This window comes from Brassica napus, chromosome C3, assembly GCF_020379485.1.
Source record: "Brassica napus cultivar Da-Ae chromosome C3, Da-Ae, whole genome shotgun sequence".
Classification (NCBI taxonomy): domain Eukaryota; kingdom Viridiplantae; phylum Streptophyta; class Magnoliopsida; order Brassicales; family Brassicaceae; genus Brassica; species Brassica napus.
This window is the reverse complement of record NC_063446.1, coordinates 70473274-70485956: the sequence shown is the minus strand read 5'-3', so window position 1 is coordinate 70485956 and position 12683 is coordinate 70473274. Positions and strand designations below refer to the sequence as shown.

The 12683-nt window shown below is 33.8% G+C and overlaps 2 protein-coding genes across 3 annotated transcripts; both read right to left on the bottom strand.

The window, feature by feature from the left end:
* Positions 1-5490: 5490 nt before the first annotated feature.
* LOC106384833 (spermidine coumaroyl-CoA acyltransferase-like) lies at positions 5491-7959 on the bottom strand. Its single transcript, XM_013824741.3, has 3 exons — positions 7322-7959; positions 6796-7047; positions 5491-6271 (listed from the first exon to the last, which is right to left on the bottom strand). The coding sequence occupies exons 1-3, from the start codon at positions 7769-7771 to the stop codon at positions 5597-5599; spliced, it is 1377 nt and encodes a 458-aa protein (XP_013680195.2). The 5' UTR covers positions 7772-7959; the 3' UTR covers positions 5491-5596.
* A 2618-nt stretch (positions 7960-10577) lies between these two features.
* Positions 10578-11861, bottom strand: LOC106386267 (transmembrane protein 258-like). Of its 2 annotated transcripts, none has more exons than XM_013826135.3 (4): positions 11560-11861; positions 11375-11478; positions 10841-10919; positions 10578-10745 (listed from the first exon to the last, which is right to left on the bottom strand). In XM_013826135.3, the coding sequence occupies exons 1-4, from the start codon at positions 11560-11562 to the stop codon at positions 10698-10700; spliced, it is 234 nt and encodes a 77-aa protein (XP_013681589.1). In that variant the 5' UTR covers positions 11563-11861; the 3' UTR covers positions 10578-10697. The 2 variants fall into 2 exon arrangements, with proteins under 2 accessions (XP_013681589.1, XP_013681590.1); XM_013826136.3 differs by having other exon boundaries at positions 11375-11475; positions 11560-11811.
* Between the last annotated feature and the right edge of the window lie 822 nt (positions 11862-12683).

The following is a 12683-nucleotide window of genomic DNA, read 5'->3' as shown; positions in this document are numbered from 1 at the left end:
AACACACAAATTGCTAAATGACTGTGAGACTGACACATAAGCATTCTAAAATTAAAATTATGTACGACTGACACATGTCAATGTATGTGTGAACACATTTATTAAAAATGTTTCTTTTTTAAAAATGTTTCTTTATTAATATATTAGGGATATATTGTCTCTTCCTCCAGCCGGTAAAACATGAAGAAAAATTAAAATTAAAATATCTTCGGTAACTCCACATCCTTACGTGGTTTCATCCTACTTTTCATGTGGAATAGGAGTAACCAACTGTTGATCATTTATTCCATGTAATACGTCATCGCCTCTCCTATTTGCACATGTCAGCTTATATATCCCACAGTTATGCTATAAAAGTATATATTTCATGTTTCTATTTCATCTGAAATACATAGAATGAAAGTCATCTTCTTTGCAATCATGTACTATTTTGGACGGTTTAATATTACCGTCTGTAGCTTCTGAATTCATACTTGTATTTAATATCACTTGAAGTAGTTTCCCATGTTATACTAGTAATTCCTAGTTTCATATTTTGATATTTGGATTAGAGTTTATATTCCCGTATTAGGTTTAGTGATTACTTGATATGACTTTGTTTATGGACAATTGGGGTTGACATTGGAGCAAGCATTATCACTTTCTTAATTTGATATTTAGATTATGGTTTATATTTACGTGTTGGGTTTAGTGATTACTTGATAGAGTTTAGTTTTTGGACGATTGAGATTGACATTGGGGAAATCATTACCACTTTCATATTGTGATATTTGGATTAGGGTTTATATTTTCCTGTTGGGTTTACTGATTACTTGATAGGGTTTAGTTTACTTGATAGGGTTTAGTTTTGGAAGATTGCGATTGACATTGAGGCAAGCATTACCACATTCCTAAAGCCATAGGCATATCAGCATTTGAGAAATTAAGATGGTAGATTGTTTTTAGATTGCAATTACATTTTCACCTTGTCTATTCTATATGCCTCATGTAAAATGGAAATGAATTTGTTTGGCATTTAGAAATCTGGGTTTAGTTTATGGAAAATTTGAGTTGACATTGTATTAGGGTTTATATTTCTGTGTAGGATATAGTGATTAGTGGTTAGGGTTTAGTTTATGGACGATTGGGGTTGACACTGCACTACAAGAAAACAAGGGAATTCTGATGGCCGAAACCGTCAGAAATTCGTCGGAATAGACCGATTCCGACGAATTTCTGACGAACTAATTCGTCGGTATCTTTTTGTCGGAAAAAAGTATTCGTCAAAATTTCGTCAGACCTTCCGACGACTTTCTGACGAATACCGAGAAACGCCATTCTGACGAACTTCCGACGATATTCCGATGCGGACACACGAGACCAGAGTTCATCGGAAAAACTATATGCCGACAGAGAACGTTCCTCGGACTATTCCGACGAACGTAATCCTCGGAAAATACCGACGGACAATGGTTCGTCGGAAGATACTGAGGGACAATGGTTCGTTGGAATTTTTCGAGGAATCCTCTCCGTCGGTATTTTCCGACGAACCATAGTCCGTCGGTATATTCCGACGCCCACAATTCGTCGGAATATATCAATTTTAAAAAAGAATTAATTTTGCATTTTTATATATTTTTTATATTAAAAATTAATTAATAAATAAATAAAATCTGAAATTTAAAACTAATAATATTATAGAATTTAAATTTATACAAACCGAAATAGAAAAAAAACATTCAGAAAGTTTAAAATTCATACAAACCGAAATAGAAAAAAAACATTCAGAAAGGGGCCGTACTGTTCTCATCAACGTGAAGTTCAGAACGATCACAAATATCGACTAAATCCAACCTTGACTTCAAATTATCCTTCGTTTTACCTTGGATGTTAAGGACTGTGTTCATTAGATTGTCGAAGAAGTTCTTCTCAATATGCATGACATCTAAATTATGCCGCAATAGATGACTCTCCCAATATGGCAGATCCCAGAAAATACTCTTTTTGTGCCAGTTATGTAGCTCTCCAACCGCACTGACTCGAATGTTTTCATGTCCACCTACATCTGACGTCCTTTCTGCATCAAAATACCTAAACTGCTTCAACAAATCTTTCCCACTAACTTCCTCAGGTGGACCATCAAACACCTGCTTGTTCTTCGTAAACGAAGTCTTACTCCTGCGGTATGGATGATCAGGTGGTAGAAATCGTCTGTGACAGTCAAACCAACACGTTTTCCTTCCGTTCTTTAGTTGGAAAGCATCTGTGTCATCTTGACAATATAAACATGATAGCCTCCCATGTGTTGTCCATCCAGATAACATACCATATGCTGGAAAGTCTCTTATTGTCCACATAAGTACTGCCCGCATCTGAAAGTTTTCTTTGCACGAAACACCGTATGTCTCAAAACCATGCGCCCATAGTTGTTGCAACTCATATATCAGTGGTTGAAGAAATACATCTAGTGATCTTTTAGGATGATCTGGCCCGGGGACGAGAATTGAGAGAAACAAGAACTCTCGTCGCATGCACAAGCTCGGCCGTAAGTTGTACGGTGTCACAATAACTGGCCATAGAGAATACTGTCTTCCATGCTTTCCAAATGGGCTGAAACCATCAGTAGATAATCCAAGATAAACATTTCTTCTCTCTTCCGCAAATTCTGGATATGTTGACTGGAAATGTTTCCAAGCCTTCGCATCTGAAGGATGTCTAATCTCACCATTTGTGGAATGCTCTGCATGACATCTCATTGCTTTTTCTGTGCGCTCACACTGATACAACCTCTTCAATCTTTCCGTCAAAGGCAAATACCACATTCTTTTGAACGGGATCGGAACTCCTCCCCTCGTCTCCTGATAACGAGGTTTCCCACAAAATTTGCATACATTTCGTGTCTTATCCGCTCTCCAGTAGATCATGCAGTTGTCAATACATACATCTATCACTTCGTACGATAGTTGAAGACCGGCAACAAGTTTCTGAACCTCGTAGTATGAACCCGGTGCAAGGTTATCCTCAGGTAGAATACCTTTGACAAAATCAGTAATCGCATCCATACATTCTTCAGCCAAATTATAGTCTGTCTTAATACCCATTAATCTAGTTGCAGATGATAAGGCTGAATGACCATCTCTACAATTTTGATACAAAGGCTGTTTTCCTGCATCCAACATGTCAAAAAATCTCCTAGATTCGGGATTTGGTTCTTCCCCTCTATAATGATCATGTACCATCTGCTCAGTACCTACACCATAATCTATATCCGTTCTAGATTCTTCTAACCTAATATCTGGCTGAAGTTCACTAACAGGCTGAGGTTCGCTAGTACTACCATATTCATAACCAGTTTCCCCATGAAGGTAACAAATTTTATAATTACTTGAAAACCCTTTCATATACAAATGAGTCCAAACATCAAATTCTTTTATAACCTTATTATTATTGCAAGTAGAGCAGAGACATCTTAACATACCACTTTTTGCATCCGGTTGCTGTTGAACAAGCCTCATGAATTCTCCAATCCCTTGAACGTATTCTTTCGTAAGCAAATTGGTGTTGGGATCCAAATGAGGTTTATCCATTCACGAACGATAATAAGCTCCTGAAGACATGATTTTCACGGAATTGTTATGACTAAAGAGAATGAAGAGATAATGAAGTGTGAATGAGTTGAATGAGGAGGGGTTGCATTTATAGAAAATTGCTTACGGCCATCCGACGAATTTTTGATAAAATTCTGACGGATGTAAAATAGTCCGTCGGAATACCGTCGGTATTTTCCAATCTCAAACGGCTATACAACGGTCATATATATTTGTCGGCAACGGTCACATGGTTCGTCGAAAATTCATCGGAAAATTCCGACGGAATACCGACAACGGTAACGGTTATATCTGTTAAATTGGAATGTCGTCAGAAGTTCGTCGGTATATTCCGACGAATTTCCGACGACTACAACGGTTACATGTTTTATCGGAATGTCGTCGAAAAGTCGTCGAAAAGTCGTCGGAAAATTCCGACGAGCCATGTTTCGTCGGAATTCCGTCGGAAATGGCCGACGGAATTCCGACGACTTCAAATTTTTGGTTTTCGTCGGAAATTGGTCGGAAATCCGTCACAAACGTCCGACGACATTGAAGTCTGTCGGAATTCGGCGTGTTTTCTTGTAGTGCTGGGGCTAGCTTTACCACTTTCATATTTCATTTTAGGGTTTAGTGATTAGGTTTTGGGGTTTGGTTTATGGAAGGTTTGTGTTGACGTTGGGGTAAGCATTACCTCATTCCATGTAATCATAGACATTTCAAAATTTGAACAATATATACTATGCTATTTTTTTTGTTACTATTATATTTTAATAATGTTTCATATGTACTATTTGCATATTTTAATATTTGGGTTAGAGTTTATATTTTCTTTTAGGGTTTAGTGATTAGTGTTTTGGATTTAGTTTATAGAAAGTTTGGATAAACGATGGGGTAAGCATTACATACTTCCATGCAATCGTATATATTTCAAAATTTGAACAATATGTAATATGCTATTTTGTTGTTACTATTCCATTGCTAGGGTTGTGCTACACTATGTTAGTTATATGGAATATGAACTTTGTACTTTCATTTTTTCGCATATGTTCATATATGTTACGTACTTTGAATACACTTTTTACTTTAAAATGTCTACTATTTTTTTCTCATTTTATTGTATACAGTTAAAATTTAGGTGGTAAATAAATCCGGGATATGCATTTTGTTTCCATATGTGATTGTAAATACGTCAGAAAAAACACGACGTCATTTACTCTTTCATTTGCAGCTGGAAACTTGTTAAGTGGAGGGATAAAACCGAACAGTTTGGAGTTTAAATATCTGACATAGCATTACGGCAAAATTATTGTCACTCACCTAATTTGTTTTGAAAATATGGCTATTACGCAAAGAAGCCCTTTTATTTTCGTCACCTGTATGCTAAAGAGACTCCCTGAGCCATATGAAACGAATGGGATATAAATGTAGCCCAAACAAAATGTTAAAGAAACATTTCTATATTTTTTTCTTCTCCCCGATCTTGATTTTATTCTTCTAGTTGGAATCTAAACAAAATTTTGATAGTATGTATATAATTTAATTATCAATGAGGATATCTTATACATTGTTTAGTTCAGCTAAATCCCAAAACATTTAAATCCAGCTTTGAAAAATTGCATATGCTAAAATTGCATATGATAAAAAAATTCCCTGGGGGATTACGGCCTGGACAATGTCCAAATTGTATATGAACCTCCTGGTTAAGAAAAAAAAAAATTCATATGATAAAGCCTGCACCAAATGACGTTGGAACAAAAGCTTTAATTGTATTTTAATAATAAATGTTTAATTTAAATAAAATATATTTTTATGAAAGTTTTGTAAACATAAAATATTTGGGTTAATTATTAAATTTTTATAAGTTGAAAATACTATTTACAATTATTAACCAAATAAAAAAGGAATCATTTGTGGATATTTCTTTTTAGAGTCAAAAATAGAATAATGTATAAGAAGAAAATTCAACTCAATTTCAGAATTACACTATTTTAGAGAAAAAAAAAATGAAATAATACATTGGCTATGCTCTAAAGCCTTGGTTTCATGAGCTTTAACCCACGATCGACTTCTTTAGCCATTTCTTTCTTCAAGTTAACCATTGCATTTCTTGGCAATGTCATGACAACTTTAGCCTCACCTTCCATTGATGGATCCAACTTCGGAGGTCTCATGATAATCCCGAAGTTACGTTCGTACTTCTGAGGTGTCAGCGGCCATATATTCACAGGCTTGTTCCAACCAAAGTCCATGGACTCGAACAATCCGGTGTTTCTCAAGTCTGTCAATAGAAATACACCATCAGCTACTCCTTCGAATTTGGCATATTCTTTCATCAATCTCTCTGAGTTCCTTAGCTCCTCCACGATATGCGTCTTGTCAAGAGATGATTTCTTGGCTCTCTTCACGAGCTTTGCAATGTCAGAGATCGATGATTCCTCTAGCTCTCTTGCAGGTATCTCAACATAAACGTCTATGTAAGCGTTACCATAGTAACCCTCGGGGAGTGGTGGATCTAGAACATTTCGGATTCCGACGGTTATGATAAGAACAGTGATGCCGTCTAAGTTTAGCTTCAAGGCCCGAGATGTTGCTTTCCATATGTAAGCACAAAGAATTTCGAAAGTAGTGAAACGCTCCTTAAGTACCACAGTGTCTTTAAGCCCACTTATATTTTCAGCCATAATGTTTACCGTCTCTGTGACCTGGGGATCAAATATAGGATATAAACCAAAGTTTGTCTTGAATTAACAAACAATAAAGATTTTTCTCGAATGTGTGACTTTTTCATATGTGGTAATTGACATTTAGCATTTTTCAATACCTGGTTAATTTTTTAATTTGTTTTTTGTCCGTTTGATGTTAAATGGAGATCATTAACAAATATGAACGTAAACAGCAACGTCCGAAGTCTTAAATAATTTTCATAGTTCTAACAAGAAAATGATATCTAAGAAAACATTATTTCATAAATAAGTAAAACGCAACTAAATGTATAAATTAAAGAGCATTATAGTCAAAAGTCTAATCATCGTAAAGATTGTAGTTAGATTGTGTGCGTCTACTTTTAACTGGTAAGTAGACTATGCAAAAATATGATAAACAAATATTTTCTTACGGCATAAGATGCAAAACACTAACAAACTAATAATTAAAATTTATCAATTATAATATATAGTAGATGATTTTGACAAACTTAGTGATCCAAAATTGATGTGAATAAACATACCATATCACCGCTTGGCATATATGGTGATGTGGCCATAAGACCTTCGTAATCAGCGCCGGGTACTTTAGCCGGCTCACCGTCTAATTTCCCGACCAGTCGCTCTCTTTGCCACACCGGCACTACCGATAGCTCGCTCTTTCCGCTGGCTAACTCGGTTAGAGCATTGAAGATCGTAGCCACACCATAGCCATCACACAACACGTGCGTCACTGCTATGCCAATGGTGAATCCACCGCAAGAAAATTTGGTCACCTTCAAAATCCAAAGGAAATATATTTTTCTTAATTAGATCTAACATTTTGATTAAAAAAATTTGACTGGCTTACAAAGAAACTATTTTGGCCAGTTTACAAAGAAACTAATTTTTGCTCAAATATGTGAATATTATATAAATATGGGAAGAACTTGTATGTAACACAAAAGCGATATATACAAGAAAGAGCTAGAATATCAACTTTTTTATTAGAAACTATATATATACAAGGGAAAAAACGATACCTAGTTTCAAAAAAGAAGAAGAAGATACCTGCAAAGAGAGAGGATCACAGCCATTGTCACTTTGAAAATTAACATCGAGCTCATGCACAAGTTGCATTGCAACTTCATCGGCAAAGTTTTCTACATAGTTTAGAGAGTAGAGATCATGATCTGCTGTAGCAACTGCGAAAGGCACTCCTTCCCCAATACAAACCAGCTGAAACTTTCCATCACTTTTTCGTCTCACTAGCTTGCCTGAAACTGGATAATAGTACAGCAGAAGGTCGGACAAAGCCTTCCTAAGAAGAGAGACCGGATCATTTTGGTTTTTCTCGTTTGGTTCATAAACGTAAATATATGCATACATAGGTTCGTTGATAGGTTCATTGTCTAAAGTAGAAAGGGAAAGATTTCCACAAGGTGTGTGTTTTAAGGGTTTAACAAACTCAACTGGTTTCTTTTCGAGTAATAGAGGTCTCGGTTTGGCTTGATTTGCCATATTACCAAGTTTTGTATGTATAATGTAAGATCATCTTCCCTTCTTATATAGTGAAGAGTTATGAAGTCAATTTTGAGACAATATTTTAATATTTATATAAAAAAATATTACTTTATAACGCCCTGTTTTATTTTTATGAATATCAGCTTTATTTAAAAATGCTGATTCAACTGCAACTCTAAAACTGTAATTATATCTTTATGAAAATCAAATTATACTTTTTTTTAACATTTATGAGCATAAAACAACTGCCATATTACGAAATTTAATCATACTTCAATTTTTTAAAAAAAATTATGTGGAAACTTATTCAAATTTAATTTAATAAAAAGTTATAAAAAATAAATAATATATTAGCGTATTTAATTAGTTATACTTATCGTTTAAGTTTCATTATTTTCCTTCTAAAATTAAAATTAAAATTAATTTATATTATATTTTAATATTTCTTACAAATTTATTTAATTGTTTAAGAATGGAGAGTAAATGAAAGTTATAAGATTTTGGTACAATACACATTATGTTTACATGTTAAAACATTGAAAACAGCATTCATAAATTTTAAACACAGTTGAAAAAGCAAAACAAAACAAAATAACCATGATTTATATCTTTGTTATATTTTTCGGTATTGATCATGTTTTTTTCTGCTAAAAATTTGAATTTCATTACTAGATAAACGGGTTGTATTGGCCATGTTCGTTTTGAATTTTGATAGCACTTGGCGACTAGTGCGTAGTGATCATCCACTCAGTCATATAAAAAAATAGGTAAGATTAATGGTTTATTTTCTTTATTTATTTTTTGACAAAAATAAAATCTGTTTAATTTTGGATTTTTTTAATAATATATCTTTCTCTATTCGAATCCATCTTGACTTTTCACCAAAAAATGACAAATCTTGTTAAAAGTTTAAACTTTGAAATGATAAGTTCTTGCTCCACAATAACAAAGAAGAAGAGAAAGTAAAAAAAAAAAAAAGGTACATTATCACTCTTCAGAAAAAAAGCTGCAGTTACGTTTTTTGTTGTTGTTTGTAAATTTCGTGCTAAATGACAAAATAATCAAGAAAAGCAACAAAGAAAAACGTGACTATATATTCATAACCGTGTTACAAAAAAAAAAATGTTCATAACCATTTTGTCTTTTTGTGACTGATTCTTCACAAATATTTCATGACTAATTTAGTCACGTATAATTCGTGAAATTATAAAAATGATTTATTTTGGAATGGTTTATAAATTAGAATTTGTTTATGATTAGAAATTGGGTTTATTAACTGATATTGGTTTACAAAATCGGTTTACAAGTTGAAATCAGTTTACGAATTAAAATTAGTATACATAATTAAGAGTATAAAAACTCGTCATTTTTTTTTCCATCAACTTTACGGACTCATATTGACTCTGTGAACTAAACTGGAGGATCGTAATCCATGTGAACTACAAAAGACGTTTCCTTCCTAGCACTGCGGGCTAAGCTATCCGCTTTCTTGTTCTGCGTTCTTGGTGCATAGATAATCCCTCCTCGGAAAAAACTCTCTTTCAAGCTGTTTATATCTTCCAAATAACTTGCAAATGCTGGTCATTCTTCTGGTTCTGAAACCATCTTCACCAATTGAGAACAATCTGTTGCAAACGTAAACTGAAATTATCGTAAGTTTTTCATACATTCTATTGCCCATAATAAAGCTTCCATCTCCGCATGAAAAGGAGTAAGGGAAGCCCGAACATTCCTTGCACCCATTAAATCCGCAAATCCTTTTAGAGTACTGTACCATCCTTGACCTGAAAAACTTCATTCTCTTTCCAGAAACCATCCGTAAAACACCATTTTCTTGGAATTGACGGAAAACTCGTCATTAAATATATGTAAATAAACAAATCCAACCAAAACTCAAGTCTGAAAGCCTTGTCAACATAAGTAATAATTACTTCGGAGAAAAATATAAAATAGAAGAGAGAGGCAAGATACATATTTTAAATTAGAAATTTTTGATTCCATCCAGATACTCATTTGACTATATGTCAGTCTTTTTTTATTTAAAAAAAAAAAGCTGATATATAATCAAATAGAATAAAAAAGTACTAATTTTTTTAAAATAAAATAAAATAAAAGTTAATTTTAATTATTTTCTAAAATTATATTAAAATAGTATTGTTCTGTGGTTGAGAAACTCATTATGAATATTCCCGTTAAGGTTGCTTAAAGTTTAATCAGAATCTGACTCCATGGTTTTTAAGCTAATAGTTTTTTTTTTTTAATTTAACCTGGATACATTAATTGTCTATATAACTCTCCTTAAGATTGCTTGCACAACAGCTCTGTAGATTGTTGGACTAGTGGGTTGGCCCAGTCCAACCTGGTTTGTACAGAACCGGTTTTCTTGAAATGGAACCGGAAAAATGTGAAGAACCAAACAAAACTTCTATCTGATTTTGTTGTTGAAAACGGAACTGAACGGTGCAAAACATGGGTCAAGTCAAGTAATTAAAACTTGGATTAAATCTGTTGGTTAAACATGGAAGCCCCATTAGTTCAGTGGTTTAACTAAAGATTCATTAATTCTTCTACATCAGGAGTTCTGAGTTTCGAATTCCAGCAAAGGCGAATTATGCATATTTATGGAGAAAATCATGTAGAAGATCTTCGGCATGGCGCAAGGACTACCGCTAGGCATGGATCTCGTAAGACGGCTCAAGATGATGCAGTCTGGCGTGAATCCTAATAAGACAGGTAGAATTGTCGACCGTAGAATCGTCTTGTAATATTTCTCAAAGTTTGTAATAGCATAATTAACCATCGATAAAAAAAAAAATCTGTTGGTTAAATTTTATTATTTAACCGCACTTTTTTAATTCATCAAAACTCTTGATTTTTTCACTCCTTAAATGAACTAGTCGGGAACAGTATTGAGGAAGAAGTATCAGACATAAACACCACTCGCAAGTAGCAAAAACAATGATCCAAACCCCTGCGATTAACAGAGGAACAGTTTTAAACCACAACACTAGGGTTTGCGACCACTATTAAAAAGGTTAAAATGAAGAAGGAAGAGTAAAGGCATACCAAGAAAACAGATGCTACTGTTGCAGATGCGAGCTCCATCCCGAGGCTACGGTTTTTCCTAGATGATGTAGCTTCATAGCTGCATCACAAATGTTATGTCAGTGTAAGCTACCCAAAAAAAAAAAAAAACACTTTGATCACTCCTTGTTGGATCGAACCAACAGTGGAAAAAAAGTTAATATGAATGTTTCAACTCTCTATTGGAGACTAACTAACCCACATGCTAGAACCGAAAGGCTGACGATTCTTACGTGAACGAGAATTATACAATCTAAATTTCTTGTGTCTCAAGTCTCCTCAACTCTCACTATGTTACATTCAGAGAAATCATGCAAGTTCTGAATCTTTGAAACCATGACATGATACCGAACTCACACATGTACACAAGCTAAGTCTATCACAAAAAGACCTTTAACTAAGTTTTCAGACAAAAACATATGATCCTTACATAACTCAAAACCTAGCCATGATCAGTTTGAGTCGTAATGTAATAACAATTTGGGGATCCAGGAATCAGATCGAGCTTAAGCTTACATGAAGAAGAACGCGGTGATGACGAGGCCAATCGCTAGAGTGAACACCGACAAAGTCGGGTAAATCGCCACCGGAATCGGACTCCCAATCGGTTTCGCCGTCTCCTCACCGGAAAGAACATGAAAACAGAAACTGTAAGAAAAAGAACCGATCAAAATTCCGGGGATGGACGTATATGGATTTACCATTTTCGCTACAGAGAGATCTCTCCTTCTTCGCTTCGATCGTGCGGAACGATGAGAATCGATTTTGAAGCTCCCGGTTTGGATAGCATCTGACTGGACCGGTTTACACGAGTGGGAAATTTATGAGCTTGTTTTGGTTCGTTATAGTGATTTGATTCAGTAGGCCCAATACTATTTGAATAAAAACTTGATTTTTGTTTTGATTTACATAAAATGACTTTAATAAAAAAATCTTATTAAAGCCATCATATCTATAAGTGACAACTGACAACTATATCGGGGCTCCAATTATATACTAAAAATTGGGATGTTACAAGAAATTCTTGGAACTAAGGATGGTCAATCTGTACATGGCTTTAGGGGATGGTATTGAATCCATGAATGTAATTGAATTTGAAAGAATTCATAAGTAAGAAATTTTGCAGTATTTTAAAAGATTTGATGAGATTTTAATGCATTTATCCAATTCTTTTTATGATGGATTTTAAAGGAATATACATAAATTTTATAGGATACGAATTCTTCTAAATTCTATGAAATTTTTGAATCTTTGTATATCTAAAAAGTTAATGAAAATTATTTAATCTTAAAACTGAAAGAAAAATAATAATTAGTACTACTTTATAGGACAACTGATCTATGTTTTGTTTCTTTAGAAAAATATAAGAACTATTTTATAGGGATTAGATGCTATATGGTTGAGTAGGATTTATATGAGAGATAGATCTAATAAAGGAACATTTTTCAAAAAATGGTAAGTACTATTTTGTTGGGATTTTATATTAGATTATTTGATTAGAATATATTGTCAACACCAGTTTGAAGTTTTGTAACTAGTACTTTATAATAAATGCTATTTTCTAGGGATTTTATGAAAACATCAGAAAAAAGATTAGTCCTTTTTCAAAAAAAAACCATTGAAAAAATTATGTTATTTCAATTCTTTTGTTTTTACGTAAGTTCATGAAACGCAGAGTGAAAAATGATAGGACATGAGTTCGTGAAATGCAGATTCCCATGAGCATAACAAATCTCTCCTTAGAGGCAAATAATTGGCTTTTTGCATTTCTGTAGGACATATTCCATTAAATGCTTATCAAATAACATTACTACAAAATCTATCA